Source organism: Melospiza georgiana, chromosome 2 (assembly GCF_028018845.1).
Source record: "Melospiza georgiana isolate bMelGeo1 chromosome 2, bMelGeo1.pri, whole genome shotgun sequence".
NCBI classification, from domain to species: Eukaryota; Metazoa; Chordata; class Aves; order Passeriformes; family Passerellidae; genus Melospiza; species Melospiza georgiana.
The window spans coordinates 79,154,239-79,174,945 of record NC_080431.1 but is presented as its reverse complement, the minus strand read 5'-3'; the positions used below and the strand labels follow the sequence as shown (position 1 = coordinate 79,174,945).

The 20,707-nt window shown below is 40.4% G+C and overlaps 1 protein-coding gene across 1 annotated transcript in view; it reads right to left on the bottom strand.

The window, feature by feature from the left end:
• The window catches only part of CRACR2A (calcium release activated channel regulator 2A), a 42,233-nt gene extending 35,132 nt beyond the window's left edge, over nt 1–7,101 (bottom strand). Inside the window, exons 1-3 of the mRNA XM_058018547.1 lie at nt 6,934–7,101; nt 2,501–2,612; nt 185–353 (exon numbers count right to left, since the gene is read on the bottom strand). Coding sequence (XP_057874530.1) covers nt 185–353; nt 2,501–2,612; nt 6,934–7,101 — 449 coding nt within the window. The remainder of the gene's footprint in view (nt 1–184; nt 354–2,500; nt 2,613–6,933) is intronic.
• Between the last annotated feature and the right edge of the window lie 13,606 nt (nt 7,102–20,707).

Here is a 20,707-nt window from a genome sequence, read left to right as displayed (position 1 = left end):
ACAGTTTTGCTTTTAGAAATTTGGTCAAGCATTTTATCATGACAGCAAGAAAATTAGTTTTTTAAAGAAACTCTGTGGTTTTTAGCAGCTTTTGTTCTTGCTGTTCATCTTGGATTCCATTTAAATCAAACCCAGAGGTGAATCATAAAGGGTCATACAACTGATGATTGCTGTGAGAACTCACTCATCCAAAACCTTTGCAGCTCCAAGCCGATCCATGAGATTTGAGAATTGGAATTCTTCATCCTCATCACCAGTCGTGGTCTCTTCGTATCTAACTGGGCAGGCTGTTTCTCCTTCTGATGGTTGCACCATGTCATTTTTCAAAGCAATCTGCTCCAAAAGAAATTGGCCTAAGAATTAGAAATTACACACATTAGCATTTTCAGAAATTACTATAAGAAGCAATGTCATACTAAAACTCAAATTTTATGGTAAATGAACAAAAGTTTGGGGCACCCCAAGAGGATCCCTGAGTTCTATGGCTGGCTTTGTGCCCCATTTAATGTCTAACCTTCAGTAAATCATCCACCTCAAAATTCACAAACAATAAAAAAATTTGTATCTCCATGCAAAACATAAAAGGACATAAATTGCAGTAACAACTCTTCATAAATGTTGTGGGTTTGTTTCTTGATAGGTTCAAATAGATTAGGGATCTAAAATATCAGTACTGATAAAATGTATATAAAATAAAATTTAACATTCTTTTTAGTGCATGACCAAAGACACACATTCAATTCCTATATAAACTGCATACAGAAAGCTACATTTTATTAACAGTAGTTGTATCGTGAGGATGCAGAAGTGCAATTATCACATGAATAGTCAACTTTTTGGGGGATTGGGGTGGGGAATATTGTGATTTTATGCTAAGCATTTTTGTTATATTCTAAGTTCCACTACAGAAATTTCTATAGATCCAAGGAAACAGAAACACTGGTGTAGTTTTGTTTTTATTAACTCCATCTTGCTTTTCTCATAGCACCCAACAGAGCATGTTTGCAACAGAACTGAGTACGTTGCAAAGAGGGGTTACAGTAAATTTCAGATTTGCCACCATTAGAGAAATAGAAACAGGACCCTCCCAGTTGAGAGAGTAATTGGTGCAGCATGATCTTTATCCAGACACTACTCTGGCTGCTCAATCAGCTTTTATCTACTACAGCTTCTGCTTCCAGGAATGCCAACATCATCACCTAGCCAAATGTAGGACTAGCTGGCCTGGAAAATACCTGTCAGTGCTGTGTGGCAGGTTAAGATGTACCATGCTTCAAACTATCTATCCTTATCCTTTATGTGGTGTGGTCCATGTCCTGTGTGTGGTGTGTGGGTGTCTTTGGGGTACGTGTTTAAAACAGGAAAGCAGTGGCCACATCCACCTGGGCCTCTGGACTGGGCTCCAGCACCTGAGCAGGAAGAATCCCCAGGATCTGGAACTGCTTGAGATGGCAGCCACTTAGAACCTCCCTTAGTAAAGAGCTTTGGTTATGCAGGGACTGCTTATGGAAGTAATCTTAATTTAACTCATGAAAAGCAAAGCATATATTATTTCATTTTCTAATAATGTTAATTTTCAGATTAGAGAATACCCTATGAAGATACTTGTTCTACCTCTACAATGGGAGAGGTGGGACATAAGAGAATTAGGGTTTCAAACTACTGATGGAAATAAAAACATAGGTCCTGCTTGTTGGACCTGTAGATATTAACTAAATTAAGATTTGCTGTTACAATTCACACCTAGATGAGATTCATTTTTCTAGAGAAAATACTTAAGCTTAGCCAGCAGAGCTAAAATTAGGTACAAAATTGATTCTGCATAAACAACCAAGCACTGTTTAACTAACATTGTCATCTTATCTGGAACGTCACATCTGGGGAGAAAACCACCCTGTGACAAACACAGAGAATATGACAATAAGGGTGCTGTTGAAAAACAAGCAGTTACAAAGAACTTATCAGCTCATATCTTACAGAAGTAATAAGTGCCTCATCCTGTTTTGTTTTGAAATAAATTAGCATCACTTGAAGAATTAATTCATTGTAGAAAGCATTCCCATAGCTCTAAGGACAGTGGTGTTAACATACTCCAACATTGTCTTACATTAAGATTAGAGATAATTTTAATTATCTTTCTCATCCTATTACCTGATATGAAATAACACACAAGACTCCCCATCCCCCCTGCCCAAAGGAAACCTTCAATAAATTGTAAATAGATTTACTCAACAGCTTAAAACAGGTGTGATTCAGGTGATTTCATCACTTTTTCATACTGTGTCATGGCTTGTGTCATTTTACACAGGAGAGAAAGACCCAGAAGCCCTTTGTCTACTCATTCATATAATTTGACCACTTCTTCCTCTGCTACATTTAGGGAACAGTCTGGCACCCTTAAGTATTAAGTGTCCTGTTAAGACAAAGTTCCACTTGATTCATGTGGAGAGTACAGAACATGAATAAAGCTCAAAAGAAGAGACATGTTTCCAAAACTCACTGAATCCTGTGATGAACTCCTTTGGGGTAAGTGAGCCATTGCCATCAGCATCCAATGTAACAAAAACTTTTTCAAGTTCTTCCAGGCTAAGAGGTAACTCAGGATGCAGTCTCTGTAATGACAAAACATGCAGCAACTTTCTCCATTACTACAGGATAAGAGGAAGTCTGGGTTCTACAAAACATCCATAGCACAGCAGGATAGGTCCTTTGCTTCCCTAAGCGAAAATCTAATTACAGAGCAAAACCAGATCAAGTGAGGGACATGTGCTTTAATGACTTATTTGTCTTTATGAACCCATTATGATGACACAGGGAGAACAACTGTCTGGTGCCACAAATTCCAAACATATGGAGAAGAGGAAGAACTTGAGGTGGAGTCTCAGCCTCCTGGTGAAATGGCTTGATTAGCTTGGTGAAATGCCCTGGTTATCAGGCTACTGGGCAAACTTGGCAGCAGAATTGTACGACAAGTTCCTTCCACGTCATAAAGTCAAGCAAGAGACTCTCTAGATGACTACATTATAGAGAATATACTGTACTGATTCAAGCTGATTCAAAAAGTGTACATAAATAAATAAGCAAATAAAGCTAAGACAGCTGCACAGTCTAAGAACAAAACCTGTAGTTCCCACAATGAGTTAAACGGAGTTCACGACTGTCTACTTCTGTAATTAAGCATGCTCACACCAAAAAAGACATAACTTCATAAAATCAGCTCCACAAATATCACATACTTTTTCCTGATAATCTAAAGACATAAAAGAAAAGACTTCTATAAAACTGATACTAATGGTTTTACCCTAATTCTTTTAACAGTGTAGACAGATTCCCAGAAACAGGAGGAAACTGGAGTGGCAAACAACACCAATAACCAGCATTTCCACTGGGAGACAGCACTAGGAAAATTAAAACCTTTCCTCAGCTTGAGAAGCAATATAAATGCACACTGGTTCACTCCTCTGCTATATTAATTAACATTTTAATCCCTCCCAAAACTCCTGTTTTATATACAACATATTAAAACCGCAAGCTAGTAGGTTGATAAAGTTCATTAGATTAAAAGTGCTGATCTGTTCCACTGTGGGGGAGGGATTTGGGGCCAAAAAACCATTTCTCCTGCAATCCAAAACAGCACAAACCACTATTCAGTATTCTAAGCCATACAGGCAAGGAAAGAATTGGCTGAAACGCATTAACCAGGAGTTCCCTGGTTGCCACAAAGAGTTTAGGGTATGCTTTATGAACTGTTTGGATAGGAGTGTTAAAAGGAATTCCAAGGTGGTCCTGAGAAGTAAAAGCAACAGCGCTACTAAAGCACAGAACTATCTGGAATAGTTAAAAAGGGATTTCTGATAAGGATTAGTTGTGTATTGCTGCCTGCTTCCAGAAGTAAAACCTAGGAAAACTTGATGTATACTCAGTTTAAATGCCTTTTTTCAACAGTGTCTTCAGTTTCTTACTTAAACACACCCATCTTCCCAAAGTTTGGATTTCAAACTCTACCATCTAAAGGGAAACCTTTTATAATCAGCTTCTCCTGTAAAATTCTTACAGTCAACACCACACTGATGAGGGAGAAGGTGCTTCAAACAAATTACTCTTTTTACATTCAGAAAAACAGACACTGTAGTCTTACCACCAGATCTTTGGAACCTGCTGAAGGAGCACCCAATCTGACCCTACTAAAAATACAGACCCAGCTGCTATGCCAGTGCAATGATCGGGGGGTCTTACTGCAAGCCTGACTGACAAATATGGGCTTCTCCAACCTCAGCTGCAGTGCCCTAATGCAGCATCCAAATTCTGCTGAGAATTACACTAAATTTACAGTAGAAAACACCATTATTACTTGTATTTTCTTGGGGGGAAGGGGGAAAAAAAAGGTGTGAAAATAGGAGATTCTAAGGAATGTACCAACATTTTGCTTCATTAAATTCCCTCCAGATCATTTGCAGACTTTTATGAGCTGGGACACTTACTAAGATTAAATCAATGTTTTCCCAATCTCTTGGGTTTTTTCTTAATAAAAAAATTAAAGTGGTTTGTGGCTAGGAAAGCAAAATGTTATTGGTCTCACTGTTGTGTTTTTGTTTATTTGCTCATTTTAAGCTTACTGTAAAAATACATAGGCCCTTTCAATATGAGGCTCCTAAAATTTTAAAAAGAAAAGAAAACAAAACAAAACATATTCAGAGATACCACTGGAGCTTCAAAAGAAGCTATCTGCACTGCCACCAAATGTGCTCTGTGGTTTCATGATATCTGTGCTTAATTCTCCTAAAATACCAAGCTTTTACTCAGCTAAATACAAGGACAGAGGTCAAACAGCTAAGAGCAACATCTGAACCCAATCCTCCCATGTACTTTAGAACAAAACATTTTATAGCACTAACTCTCATTATTCCTTATAACCTCAAGGACCAAGAGATGAAACTGTGGTTTCAAGTCTAAGGTAGAATTTTCTTTCTTGCCATTTCAGAAAACCTCTTGTTGGTTTGAAAGTTGAGTGCATTTGATATTTGGAAACGGAATGAATTTCTTTTTAAAAATCCAGCCATTACCATCCTCTCACAATAAACAACATCATATAATCAAGGAGGAGTAGATCTTTAGTGTAGTAACTGTTACAGACACAGGAGAAAAAAACACTGCGAGATTTGTTCCATCAAGAATAATAAAATTTCAGATACTTTGCGCTCTGTTGAAATCATGCCTTGTATCCCAAGCCTAAAGATTAAAAGGCTCAGCATTAGCATCCTATATCTGAAGCAAAGCTTCAGGAATGATAGGCAGTACAGACCTACCAAATACAGCACAATGCAGAAGTGACCAACACTTAGTACCTTTTAAGGAAAAAACTGATTTATTTCATTAAATTTTGTTTTTCTTATATGGAGCAAACAGAATGAAAAATGCAGGAAATAAAATAAAATATAAATAAACACCATCTCAAATGTCCTGAGCACCTTTATTTCTATATTAAAGGACTTACATACACTTACATACATAGATGGAGTTTTCAGTTATAGTAAACAAACATGATGAAATAGAGGAATGAAATAGAACTTTATTTGTTCTTTGCAACACTATTTCTACTGCATTTTTGCAGCATCTGTTTTAGAACCTGAAGTATAAATTTAGCAGCACTCTAAGCATAAACCTAGAATCAAACAGAATCAAATAATTTTACATTCCTTGCAAAAACAGGTATTAAAACTTTTTATATATGTATACATACACATAAATATTGTGGTTTTCCATTAGGTAAAAATCTATGCCTTTCAGTTTTTAGAAAGAGTGTAAAATTGTAATCCATTAAACTCTCTGTGGCTTTGGATTTACCAAACACTACCACTGGCAATATGTTTGGCTTTTTGAATTCAGTTATTTCAGTGAGATAATGCAGATTGGCAAACCCTACAGCAGAGCCAACATCTGCATTCCTCTCTTTTTTTGACTTTGCATAATTAACAGAGGTCATCAGAAAACTCAGCAACACACAACTGCAAAGAAAGCTCTTGAGAGCTAGCAAACTGAGCAGTTTATTTAGGAGGGTTTTGCTTTTCCAAAATAGGTAAAGTTGTTTCAACTGTGTTTTCATACATACAGACAACTTTTGTCTCTCAGGACAGAGAAAGTTTCTAAATTTTCTATCAGATGCTTTCTTTAGTCGTAGATCATGATGAATTTGTTTTGCTCCTGCTCCCTAATTCTGTTTCATCTATAAGTACTGAAGTAGAAATGGATTAACACAAGTTATGCTTTGCATGTCAAGCATGAGTACATTTCTGTTCTCTACCACATACTGGCTCAAATCATCTTATCACTTCTGCAATGTGCCACAATCACATTTTAAAAAGCTTTTGTTATATATAGTTGCTTTTCCTCATCAGCATATTCAGCAAATCTGATTTTGGGCCCTCAAACAAATTAAGCACAATTTCCTAAGATTGCTGCCAACACTGAATAATGCTAAAAATATTGTTCCTCTGTACTTTCTACATATATATGTGATCCAGCTGAGAGTTCACCATAGCCTGACAGTGAAGCCACAGTGAAAGACTTTATTTACACAATTTTGCTGAAAAAAGGATAGAATTGGCAGACTAAATACACCCCTGACATTGTGTCAAATCACAAAGCAATGAATTTAATGGTGTTTCGATGTTTTCAACAAGAATAGAATTGAAGTCCTGGGGCTTTTTTTTAAACCTAATTTACTTTGATTTTCCACTTTTTTGTTGCTTTGTCTGCGAGGAAAAATGCAAGCATTATGTAAGACTTCAAAGATATTATTTTAAATCTCACATATCTCTTTAAAGTTATGAGGAGGGTGTTAACATTTTTAACTCTAAATTAATCAGTCTCAACTCATTAAGGGCTTTAGGAGTTTCTCTCACTGTGCATTTCACACAACCAATTGTGTTTTACCTGCATGTCTTGACGAGTGACGAAGCCTTTGCCTTCCAGATCACAAATCTGAAAGAACTCTTGTGCTTTTCCCAGCACAGTTAGTTCTGGGTCTTGTTCTCCAGTCCTGCTCCTCTCTGCATCTCCTGGTTGCGCGGGACTGGTGTAGTCTCCTCTTATTCTGTCCATGGTTACAGTCTCAGCTCAGGAATATCCTGGGATGCTGCTATCCCATTTACCCATAAATTCTGATCTGAAACCTGTGCATGGAAAAAAGTAAGGAAAAAATCAAATCAGACCCTCTTAATGATGCTTTCAATACCATCTCTTAGCAACCACTTCTTTAATTAGCCACCAAAGCTTAGAAGAGGAAAAAGCTTTTTGAAGACACTTACCCTTGATGGGCTTCACTAAAGACATTGCAAATGGGATGGTGAACAAGGAAGGGGGAGTCTGAGGGAAGGAGAGGACAAAACTGAAATGGAGTCTCAAAGCAAAATCAGCCAGTTTGACAAGAAACACAGACAATCGATCAACATGAACAAGAAAACACAAGAAATACAGATAAAGGCAAGAGTAAAGTCACTACAACTTGACTTCACATATTTGTCTTGAATTTGTAGTTCTTATCTAAGTAGGTCTGCCTAAAGTAGACACAAATATATCTCAAAATTTTTAACAGAACAAAGAATTTTTTAAGGCATTTGACTATAATATGAGAATATAGCCTGATTGTGATGCAGTATGACTGGCACAATCTGGAACAACAGAAAGGCCAGTGAAAATTGTTTAAAAATTGAACTTATGTTGACTTCAGAGCAAAGACCTCAACACTGCATGGATATGAAGATAGAATATGAGGAAACAAGACCTTAGGCTTGTCTACGCAGTTTCTTAAAGTGAAAAGGCTCTGATCACATAGAGCAACTCAGCCTGTTTTACTCTAGGCTTAAGTTCAAACCGGACACTCTTTGAACACAGCATCTTCTAAGATGTGTTCATCTTAGGGAACTCACACAGCTTCCCGTGACAAAGTGATTTCTCTGATAGCCATGGGCCAGGCAGCTGGACTTCCCACACTGCATGTAAGTGTAAATTTACTGCAAATAGGCCATTGACGTCAAACCAAACTAAGATTTTGGTGAGCAAATCACTCAGCCCCTCTGAAATCAGGTGAAAAAATTTGCAAACACAGGTAATTTTCCTTTCCCTCCCACCTCTCTTTTATCACTCCAATCATCCCAAGACTCTTGTTCAAATACTTTCCAGAACTGGAATAACTTTGGCTATATGGCCAAAGAACCTGTCAGAATCTTCCTAGTGCATTGTTACAAGAAGAACAAGGAAAAACACTCAGAGGGAAGCTAAGAGATGTCTGAACCACCCAGTATCATGCCACCTTAGGAAACTCCTCCCTCAGAATGGATCTTCCTTGAATTTTAATGTACAGCTGTCAGGGGTGCCTTATAAACCCCAAGACCTCTCTGCTAGGGCAAGCCACACTCCACACCCCAAGAGGCACCAAAGTCTGCCAGAGCATCCATGCCAGAGCATCCATAATTAACAAGGCTGGAAAAGGCTGTCATGGGGAATTCTGGTCACACATACAAGGGGATTTTGCCTATTAGAGCTGCCTGAACAGCTGTAATCTCTTTCTCTTGTGAGGAAAATTTCTACCTCAGAAAGTCTGACCAACATTCAGTAGCTGGGAAGATACACAAAGGAAAAGATTGCTCTATAATTGCCCTGTTTCTTAAATCCTTCCATGACGTTTCCAACAGTCTTAAAAACAGTATTTGAGCCAGATGAATCTTTGCTCTCACTGTATATAGCCACCCACAAGTGGACCAGATGGAAAGCCACAATCAAACTATACTGGTGTAATAGTCTGGATAAAATTCTCCCTTCATACTGCTTTTACACACCTGAACCTCCATTACTTCAATACAGCACAGCTCACTTCTGGCTGACACCAATGTATGAGGTAACAAACCAGACCATCAGCTTCAGCTTAGCAATGATACTAACTTAAAAACACGTGTAAAAACACCAAAAATCAATGGGACAAGTACAGCTTGCAGACAGTCTTGACAAGATCTGACCCAGACTCAAAATGCTTTTGGGATTTTTTAAAAATTTTTTATTTCAACAATTTCCAGAAGGCCACAACTTCAGGAACAGGCTGAGCTAATCAAGAGAATAAGTGCTGCTAGTGTCTGCCTCTGCACAGTCCATCAGACTTCCTTAGGAAAAAAGAAAAACTATGCAAGGAACAAATAGCTTATTGTAAGTGAAAGAACAGAAATACAAAACCAGATCAAAAATGGTGGAACAAAAGGCACTATATACACTTTGATGAAGTTGTTTGCAGTTAGCAAACAGTACAGTACAATTCAGCAAACATCACCATGCTTTCTAAATACTTCCATACACAAAATGAAATTACATGCATCATGAGAGCCGCACCTTCTTATAAGTTGCCCCACCTTTTACACACATCAGAAAAACTTGCTACACTGTCTTCAATACAGCAGAAAATTAAACTAGAGCATCTGCAAAAATTCTTAATCCTTATGGCATCTTCTAAAGCTGATAGAGTTCATCATAATTCCTACAGTGTCCTGATACTTTGCAAATGCTGGTAATAACATGAAAGATTAAAACTGCAATTTGTCCCACATTACTGAATCAGCACTCAGTAATTACCTCAAAGCCAGTTTCAAATAACATAGGTAGTTCCATTCACTCATGCATCTCCTTTAGAAAATGAATGGCTTACAAAATCAATTCCATTAAGACCTTTGATTTCCATTCTTTTAGCTACAAACACACTTCACTATGCAAAATAGGTGATATCATGACCTGATGCAAACAAGCTTAGCTCCAAATACTAAACAAGGATGTGTGATTCACGAGGTTTCTGTCCATTAATCATGAGGGAAATTTTGGACGGCTCTGCAAAAGGGAGGTCACTGTTAATATTCCACAAGGTATTTCCATCATTTCCAGTCAGGTCTACTGCAAATCACCAAACTCTAGAGGTGCAGAACAATGTTGAGCCACAGATTTCACAAGTCATGACGTGTGACAACCCCATTCTCCCTAACTGTGATAGTTAAAAACATAGAGAGCTGTTTTGCCTCATATCTCTTCTGGTTTTAGGTTTCAGTGAAATATTTTTCTTAGCATGTGTCTACAGGTACAAATTTTCTGCAGCACACTTCAAAATATCATCAGCTGAAAAATATCGTAAGCTTATTTAATACCAAGGTCACCTTGGATTTATCCAAAACACTGTTATGAGAGAGAACACACGTCTTGTAAACACTACAAAATAAAAAATAGATTGCATACTTTTTCTACAAGAAATATTTATTTCCTACAACCAAATGTTAAAATAACCCCCAGCTGCAGTGTAGCATGCCTGACACATGAACAGGGACCTCTTCAGAAATAACTTAGTTCCAGAGTTAGCTATCAGAGTTAGTTATCCAGCACTGTGCTGAAAAGCTCCTAAAGCTAAAATGCATCACCACAAGAAGTCATTCTGTTCCCAACTGCTCTGCCCTGCTTTTAAACAAGTATTCATCCAGTTAGACAGTGAAATCTGTTGTAGAATCCTTTCAATTCCAACTGGAAAATTACAGTTTATTTAACTTAATTAAGCCCAAGTGGCCCATCTAGGAAGAATCAAAAAGCAGGACCTACAGGCAATGACACAGGAATGGGATTGCTAAGACCAAAGAGAGCACAATAACCAAGCTCAAGTACATAGAAGTCTCCTAGGTAAAGGATTGAAGAAAAATGCTCCCTATGCACATAATACAAATCCACAAGAAGCAAACATGTCAGACACGAAAACCCACCCAAGGATAAAGAAGGTGGAGCACTGAACCCCTGGTTGCAACGGCAGTGCAGTTCTGCCATCATGGAAGAGCAGACCAAACACAAACCTGCAAACAATGGCAGAGGAGATCATTCCTGAGAAAGATGACTAGATCAGTGGACTTCAGTGTTACCTCTAGCCATTTAAAAAAAGATTTTATGACCATCCAACGTAAAAATTTAGGTCCCACACTTAACTAGCAGAGATAAAAAGTTGTGTGCTCAAGAAAATACCTGGTTTTTCTCAATTATGACTGCGACAATTAACCTTTAAGCTCTCATGAAAGTAACATAAAGCTTGGCCTAAGCATTTGGACACCTAGAAACAACTGGATGAAAAAAAAGGGGACATTGATTCTTCCAGTTTTGGCTTTTCAAGTAAAAACATGCAAGTCAGAAAATCTTGTAATGAAATGTATCATCAAGGCTCTTCCACACAGCCTGAATTCACTTCTCTCATGATGTACATGATCTCTCGTGACTCTTCATCTCATGGAGTGGGTGTGAGGAGTTTAACTGGAGGAAAGGATCTGGGGCAGGCTGGAGTTCCTGTGAGGGACCACAGGAAGATAGTCTGAAAGGAACGGGTCATGAAAATAATTTCAGGGAAGTAGCAAAGGCAGAGACAAAAGAAGAATCCTACATCCACTGGCCTGTAAAAGGAAAAACTAAGTTATGTAGAAATTCCTTTAATGTAAGTAGATTTGTGTGGGAGAACCAAATTCTGCTTAGAATCAGTCTTGACAGACTGTTTAGATTCAGTCTTAACAGAAACTCTCCAGCCAGACCTGATTACCTTTTAAAGATTAAAGGAACCATTAGGATCACCTACTTTGCTATCTGCAAGCTTAAAGCTTCACTTATACCACAACAAGGCTTTAAAACTTACTTACAATTTATTTCAAGGTAAGGGAGCTCAGCAGAAATCAACGAGGAAAAAGACCTGGGAGAAGACATTGTGTGTTGTACATACACCAAAGTCATATAAATGGAATTTCTCCTTTTCAGAAGATTACTGGTTAAGAAAAACAAACGAAACAAACAAACAAAACCCCACCTTAAATCTAAAGAAGAAGGATAAAAATCCAGATTAAATATCTGAAGCAGTGTCTCAACAATATTAACTGTGAAACAGGAGAAAACCAGAAAACATGCTTGAAGTGATTAAGCATTAAGGATTCCAAAACAGACAGCCAAAGACTTTGGACAGAGACAAATTACTCCCCACTTGGCATTTGTCCCTAGATGAATCCACAAATACACAAACTATGTCAATTCTGTGCACTATGATGCAGAATTCCAACTCTGACTGGTGAACATATCTTCATTAAACTTTTATTTTTAACATTTGCATCCAAGCAACTAGTTTTCACTGGGCTTGTAAGAAAATCTTCTCCCAAAAGTCAGCTTCCCCAGAGGAAGAGGAAGACAAAAGATCTGCCTGGATTCTTGCTGGCTTCTATGGAAGCAGTAAATAAAACTATCCATGTATTAAAATTCAGATGCCCAGGGTAAGCAGGCATATTCATTTATTCACCATCCTGCTCTTCAATATGAAAACACTAAAGAAAAACAACTAACAGGATATTTATTGCCTAAATCTTAGCAGTTCTTAGGGGTCCATACTAAAAAGGTAGGATTAAGTTAAAGTGCTGCTAGGATCCTTGAGAAGTAAAGCTACTCAAGGTAAAGATTTTAGCAGAAATACATCTTTTCCTCTTGCTTCATTGCTTTGGATGCTTCCTTTTTAATGCCTTTAAGAAGTGAAAAGCTAAGAGCTGCCTGAAAGTGCAAACTTCTTATGGAGGGACACTGAATTTAGGGGCAGCTATCATCATGGAAATCACTGTTGCAGAATAATCACAAGATCATGAGAAATGAGAGCACCCTGCCTCCAGTCTGTGCAGGCTTAAGGACCCCCTGTCTCCTCTCCCTCCTTTTGCTCTTTCCACCTTATTCCAGAAAACTGGCTCAGAGAAGAATTCCCCACCTCTTGCTCCTCACCTGCCTGCTGGTTGCATGAGCCTTGTGTCTTCAGAAACTGCTGGCCTATGCAATACCTGAGCAGGATGGTGGTACCAGTGTGCACGAGTATCTGAGTGGGTGTTTTCCTCACCAAGTCTGTCTTTATCTCTCTAAATTACCAATAAATCATTACTGCATACAAATACAGCTTGGCCAGCTACCTGTTTTGGGCTAAAACTATGGCTAACATCTGTGGCTGCAACATGAGGTTTTATAAATGTCTCCTTGCAAACTGGACAGACATTAGCACTTCCAGAACTTGTATGAGAACTATTCCAGTACTATGTAGAACTACTCTACCATTATTTTGACTTATATCTAAAACATCATTTGTTAATTCATAGATGTAAAAACTATTGTTAAGAAGGAGCATCTTACAACACATGCAACACATCCCAAATGTAGTTAAGTCAAAACTGGGCTGAGTCCATCTGACTGCAAAGAATCACAGAATCATTTATGTGGTAAAAAGCCTCTAAGCACAATTTATTGTGCTGCATTGTTCCAAGTACTGAAATTAAATGTGATTAACTGTATTGATAACAGCATTATATTAGTAAGTGGTGTAACATGACGTTCTGCCAGGAGATATTGCCAGTTCACACGGGCTGTTCCATTTGCAGACAAATTATTTGCACTGGAAACCCCTTTCCCCTGAAGTAAAGATCTGGAAAAAGTTTAAGTTAAATAGTATATATCCCTTTTAATTGTCTTATCTTTCAGGTTTTCCTAATGACTCACTGCTAAATCAAGTTACTTTCGGCTGGTGAAATCAGATTGACAAGAACATCTTTAAAGTACACCATTTTCACAAAAAAACCCTTGAAATATTCTGCCTCCTCCAAAAGCCCGTGCTAAAAATGTAACATCTGAAAAAAAATCAAAACCTTTTATCTGCCTGAAAGCCAACAACAATTTGGCTTGAAGTCTAAAATACACTCTCTAGTTTTTCAAGGAATGTTACATCTTTAACTCAAGTCAAAGGATTTTGAGATGCAAATTAAATATCCTCTTCAAATAAGAATAATTTTTAATGGAAAAAACATTAGTATAAAACTTCAGCCTACTGTGCCATGGACCTTAGAGGACCCAAGTCAATGCAGATTCCACTAGAAGACAGAGACATATATTCCAAGTGTTTCCTTAGTTATCTGGCACTCAGTTTGAAGCTGGGTTGGCACGAATTATTGTCTTCAAAACTTTCAGAATTTCTAAAACTACAAACTTGCTCTTGGAAAATACCTTCACTTGAGTCAGTGGGACAGGTTTTATGGGGCAAGAGCATGTCAGTAAGGCACAAGAATATTTAGATTGCTAGTCCACTGGTTTTCCACTGCAAAAAGTAATGGTAAAATATGATACTAAAAGACTCATATTTTCCTATATGCAGAACAAGATAACCTTCATGCTATCTGCTCCACACAGCTTACTTCCAAGGCCTTGGAAACACATAAACAAATCCACTTATCTATGTTTGATTAGGAGGCTTGGTGTACTTCATCCTGTTCAGCTCTACAAAAAAAGTCTTGCTATGCAAACAATTAAAAATGCATCATTACAGATTCTTAATTGGATTTTAATTCACTACTGGTTTTGACTAGAGATACAACCTCCCCTTTCTCTGTGGCCCAATTACTCAGAAAGTTATCTTTACAATTGTGCAGGATCCCTAACTTCATTTCTGCTGCTCTTTAGTTAATGGAAGCTCCACAGCAAGACCCTTCACTTTCCTTGACACACCCTCTGTGAGACTAAGGAATGAGATGGGTCCAAAAATCTTTAAACTCAGTTTCAATCAGACACAGACATCCTGGTGCTTCTGCAAGGACTAGGTAATGAAGAGTGGAATGAATTATGTTTTTACATCAGGTTTAACTTGAACTGACTAAATCTGTATTTTTCAACATGACAAGTAAAACTCTACAGATGTGTTACTCTCAGCTTGCATGTTGGGACAATATGTTCATATATATTTAGACTGCAAATTAGCAAAGAGTGGAGAGGGAATCAGGGAAGACCACTATACTCTTTACTCCTCCATTTACCCACCATCTACCCATCTGAAAAATGATCATAGGATATCATTTGTCAATGAACAGAAAAGGGAGAAAAAAGAGACCTGTTAGAAGCAGCACATTCATCCTGTGGTCTGAAGAAACCACAAACAAACTTGTAGAGTGGTGCTCTTTAGTGCATTTATTTCTGCTACTTGTTTTACTGTTATCTTCTAGTCTGCCACCAGATAAGAGGAAAGGGTGGTGGTGGGGGCAGAAATAGCTCACAAGGAACCAAACATATCTCATTCATTACAGCAGCAGTGAACTTAAGTCTCTAAGAGCAGGCAGACCAGGAGACTGTAAAGTATTACTGCCCTGAATCTCATTTGCTCCTTAATCCATTCACAGAAATGTATCTTCCTTTTTGTAATTCAGACTCTGTCTTTTGATTTCTTTTCTCAATTTCATGAAAGATGAGAATCTAGCTTAGAGAAGACCAACTTTTAATTTTCACTTTGGGTGTAATGGTTCCCTTTTGATCTGTGCAATTACTGAAGCTCAAATATGGGGACCAGAGTTCTTAGAACAACCCACAGAAAACCAATACATTTCTACCCATGCATCAGAACAATTTACTTATTTTAAAAAGAAAAGTGAAACTAAGCTGAAAACTACTGTTGAAAACCACAAAATTGCAACTAAGAAAAGAGAAGACCACATTAAATTAGCCAACGTGTTCTAGAGAGATTTTACCATTCTCCCAATTGTGACACTACTCACATTTCACTACATGCAGTAATAATCTGTTCTACTGGTGTATATTACGAAATCTATTATCCTGCTAGCAGCACATTTCTTTCATAACTGTCATTTACAGTCATCATAAACCTTCAGTGTCAAGAAAGACAGAAAATTAAATCAGAGATCACCTAAGTGCTACAGCAGAGTAAGAGAGACAGCAAACTATGGCAGGGGGACACAGGAATCATTTCTACAACCACCAGGAACAGCAGTGCCTTCTTCTTCACCAAGCACTTGGTGGGCCTGAGGGCAGCCCCCAGCCACAAACTCAATTATCTTCTGTATCTGCAGGGAAGCGAGAACCAGCGGGGCAGCTCCTCAGGGGCCAGGCCATCCAGGGATTTCTCTCTGACGGCATCGGCACGAAGCTACACACGAGGCACGGCGGGAGTGCCAGCACACCCCCTGCCTGCCGCCGGCCCTTTCGGGCACCTCCCTTGGGCAGCATTCCGGGTGTGGCAGGAGCCACGGCAGAGGCAGCCCCGGCACGGAGCTGTCGCTCCCCACGCCAGCCCCGGCCCCCGGCGGACTGGGCTCCATCCCCGTGCGGGCGTTCGCGCCGAGCAGGCGCTGCGGGGGCTGCACCAGCCTGCTGCCGGCCGCTTCCAGCCCCTTCCTGCTGGCACCGAGCGGAGGGAGCGCCGAGGGCAGCCCCCCGCCCTGCCACCCAGCCGGGCCGCCGCTCCCCTCGGGGCCGGAGCGCGTTCGGCGCCAGGTGCCGGCCCCGCCGGGCCCTGTGCCCGCGGACAGCGCAGGAAGCGCGGCTTGCGACACAGCGGGGCTCGCTGGGACACCGGGGCTCTCTCTGCAGGGCAGGGCGCGGCGAAGCGGCGGCCGCGGGTGCCTCCCCGCCGGGAGAGCGGTCCGGCCGGGCTCGGACCGGCCGTGCCGGCCCCGGCTGCTCAGGGCCGCCATGCCGCCCCCACTCACCTGCCGCAGGCGCCGGCCCCGCGGGCTGGCCCGGCCCGCGCTCCCCGGGCTGGAAGCGAGACCGCGGAAAGGCTGAAACCACTTTCCTAACTTTGTTTTGAGCACGGGTGACATAATCGGGCGAGGCGGGCTGTGCCCCAGGGGCGGGCCGGCCGGCCTGGCCGCTCTCCCTTCCTCCCTCCCTACCTGCAGCCGGAGCCCGGTTGCCCCGCCCGATCTCACCTCACCTCGGGCGGGAGCGACTCGCCCTCGGCGAGATCAGAGAGCCGGGGGAAGGCGAGGGGGTGAGCCTGCCCTGGTCTCTCTTGCAGCCAGGACTGCGTGCGTGATGGTTTTCCAGGGTAACGGTACGGGAAGCCTAAGCGGGTCAGGGCAGGAGGGCACCGGAACGCTCATCCACTGCAAGGTCCTAAGGCACTGACCAGTCCAAATGGACCTGCTAGGATCTTCCCACCTTGTCATCTCAAGCTCTTCAAGTTCTATTTGCAGAAGGTGGCAGCGGGAGACAGAATCGGTTCACATTTGATTCAAAGATTTCACTTAGCCCAAAGTAAATTTTGACAAGCACCCAATTCCAAGTGGTCCCAAAAGAAGAGAAAAAACTTCGACATAATTCCCATCACTTTAAGGCCTCTCAAGTGCAGAAGAGCCTCACAAGTGCACCGTGTCCAAAGAAGGCTTGACCTCCCTTTTCTTGATCGGATGGTTTGGTTGCAGACACATCCGTGACATCAACTGCATTGGTCTGTTCTGATGTCCCTATCCACACTGTCCTCGGGTTCAACTACCGGCCCAAGGTAAAGCTTCACGCCCCCAAGGCACTCCTTTTCACACTGTTAAAGCCCTTCTAGTTGCCTTCCCAATCCATCTTTCCTGAACAGCCTGAAACCCTTCAGGCTTATCTCCCTAAAGTAAGCTACAATCCCAGAGCTCTGCAAATCTTGCAGCTACAAGGGGAAATGTGAGGAAGACCAGCAGGTAGTCTGCCAAATACAGACACATACATAAGCCTGATAAAACTACTTACAAAGCGCTACAAGTAATCATTTAATACAGTTATTGAACATTGAGTTGATTATGTGTTTTTAACTAGGATGGGTTCTGCAGAGGGAAGTATTACTTCACTCATTACGATGATTGACTGTAGGCTCGAGCAAGGCAAGCTTGGCTGTGGATTTACCATGCAGTAAATTGCTACTTGACAGTTACTGCTCACATCCATGCTCTGTGAAAAAGGTAAATATTTGGAATTTGCTTACCACAGCAGCTGCCTTGTATGTACTGTGGGTGAAAACAGGCACACAGGTACTTATCATGAAATCATCAGCCTGCTAAATACCATAATACTCGGCACATGCTGATTTGACGCAGCCTAAATCTTCTATTTAACCTTTTGCTAAGTGAGTAAAGCAGCGGGTAAAAGATAGAATTGCCTTTCTTTTAAAGGTGTGGACAATCTTACAAGACTCTCTTTCAGAGAAATGAAGGCACACTATCAGCTGCAAAGTACAAGATATAATTCAAAAACTTTTGAAGAAACTGAAGACAGCATATAGAAAGTTTCAGAACAGCAGAGAATTTGTGATGTGCAGGGGTAGGAAAGCTCACTGAAATAGCATTTGCAAACTTAGTGGTAACTTTTGTGGATTAAGACTTCAAGGAATATATCTTAAAATTGAACACTGCTTAGGTATCTTGTTGCAACCAGTCATTCCATTTTCTTCCTTACCGTTCAGTATGAGGCAGTTTAGACTTTTCAGTTTCTTTAAGAAAATTGTGGGGCCTACTAAGCAATAGTAGAGGAGCTGGTCAATGAAATTTTCTAGGTCTTGTCTGGACAGCTAATGCTGTTTTTATATATATCTGTGAATACTTTGGAGTATAGCTAGAGAACCAGCTAGAAATGGTCTATTGCTCTCTGGTTTTATTCTCTCTCATAGCAAAAAGTTGTGGATTGTGTTGCAGTTGTGTACTGCTGTGATTTCTTTCAGCAGTGTCTGATCATATACCTTCATATGCATTCCATTCCCTAGCTGGTAGAGACAAAGACCCTTATGGTCTTGAGCAGCCACAATTTGTTCTTCATGAACGGCCAGAATCAAATTCATTACCGTATCTCTCTCCTGAAATAAGAGGATTGAAAAGCAGTAAACTCATATACTGTGATGTCAGAGACTGTGACGCTAACTGCAAAGAGAAAAAATAGCCCAAGAATAAATGTGCACAGGCATGAATCTACATCTCAACACAGATTGCACTTCAACACAAATTACAGTGCTAAATGGAATACTTGAAAGAATTAAACCCTTTTATATGGGTCTAAAATTGTCCTCTATGAAATCTAGACATAAACTCACTTGATTTTCTTCAAGGACTAAAAGCAGGAGATTTTGAAAAATTCTGGTGTGCAAAACATATTGTCTGGAGCTAGGATCCTTCTGACTGCTATGTTTAATGTACAGTGAGTTAGAAACTGGATGACAGTTTCTACCACTGGGTTATACAAATGCCAGAACTACAAACAGAAACATGTGGTAGGCAGAAGACAGCTTGCAGCTCTTAAATCAGGAAATGCCAAGTGCAATATAAAAATAAAACAACCACCCTTTAAATAAAACAGGCTGTATTTCACAGTTTATTCAGGGTGATGTGTGTTTATTTCAGTCTGCAAAGCCATCATACTGCTGGGATGCAAGGGGTCATTTTCTTCTGCATTTAGGCTATCAGTAGCAGGCCTATTTTGTCTTTCCACTCTAATGCAGCTTTTAATTGCCTATGAAATTGCACCACCCTGAGGGAATTTCATACTAACATTCAAAATCGTGTTTTCCTTCTTTATGCTCAAGGATCAGAGGAAAAGTTACAGAACTGGAGTCATAAACATGCTGCAAGAATTTTGCAGATTTACAGTAAACTTTGCCAGAAACGTACAGCAAAATGGAAGTTGCATTAAGTGACAGGTAGAAAACTGGAGGTATTCCAGCTTGATCAGCTCTAGAGTAATCTTGCTTGACACAGTAAAGGGGACACACGTTGGATTTCATGCTCACATCACCTGCAGTGCAGTATGAGTTTGATTGGACTGCGCAAAAAAAAAAAAAAATAAAGCAAGACTTTTCTAAAAATCAAGATTTAATTACAGAATTAATCTGGCTGTCATCCACTCCAACCAACCTGTTGCTTACAGCAGAGGCAGGTTGTCCAGGGCCTTGTCCAACTGGAATTCTAATATTTCCAAAGATGGAAACTCCACAATATCTATAGGCAATCTCTTCTAATGCTTGGTATTGCACACAGTAAAAATATTGGGTTTTTTATACTTAGGTGGATTTCCTGTATTTTAATTTGTGTCCACTGCCTCTTGTCCTTCCATTTTGCAGAAGAGACAGGCTTTGTCTTCTTTATATCCTCCAACCAAGTATTTATATACATTGGTAAAACTCCCTCCCAAGCCTTCTTTCCTTCAGGCTAAACAGTCTCTCAGTATCTTCTCAAATATTTCAATCCTTTAATCATTTTAGGAACAGTTTTCTGAATTCACTCCAGTACATCCATGTCTCATACTGGGAAATGCAGGACTGCCTCCAACACCCCAGATGTGGTTGAGTGCTCAGTAGAAGGGAAAGATCATCTTCCTCAATCCTGCCAGACACACTCCTCCCCTCCAAGGGAACTTGCCATCACATTGGCCAGCTCTCTCCCTCAGGGATGCATCCCATCAGGTTCCACAGACTTAGAATCCCAGACTACCTCAAGTTGGAAGGGGCACATAATGATCAGTAACTCCAAATCCCTGCTCCCCACAGCACTAACTAAAGATAAACATACAACTAAGAGCATCATCCAGGTGCTCCTTGAACTCTGACAGGATTAGTACCATCACCAGTTTCCTTGGGGAACCTGTTCCAGTGGTCGACCACCTTCTCAGTGAAGAACCTTTGCCTGATGTTTAATCTGAACCTACCTGGTGCAGCTTCACTGCATTTGCTTGTGTCCTGTTGCTGGTCACCGGGGTGAGATCAGCCCCTCCCCTCCACTGCTTGCCTTCAGGAGGCTGTGGACTGTGATGAGGTCACTCCCCAGCCTTCTCTTCTCTAAGCTAAACAGACCAAGGCAACCTCAGCCACTTCCTCCTAAGTCTTGCCTTTGAGACCTGT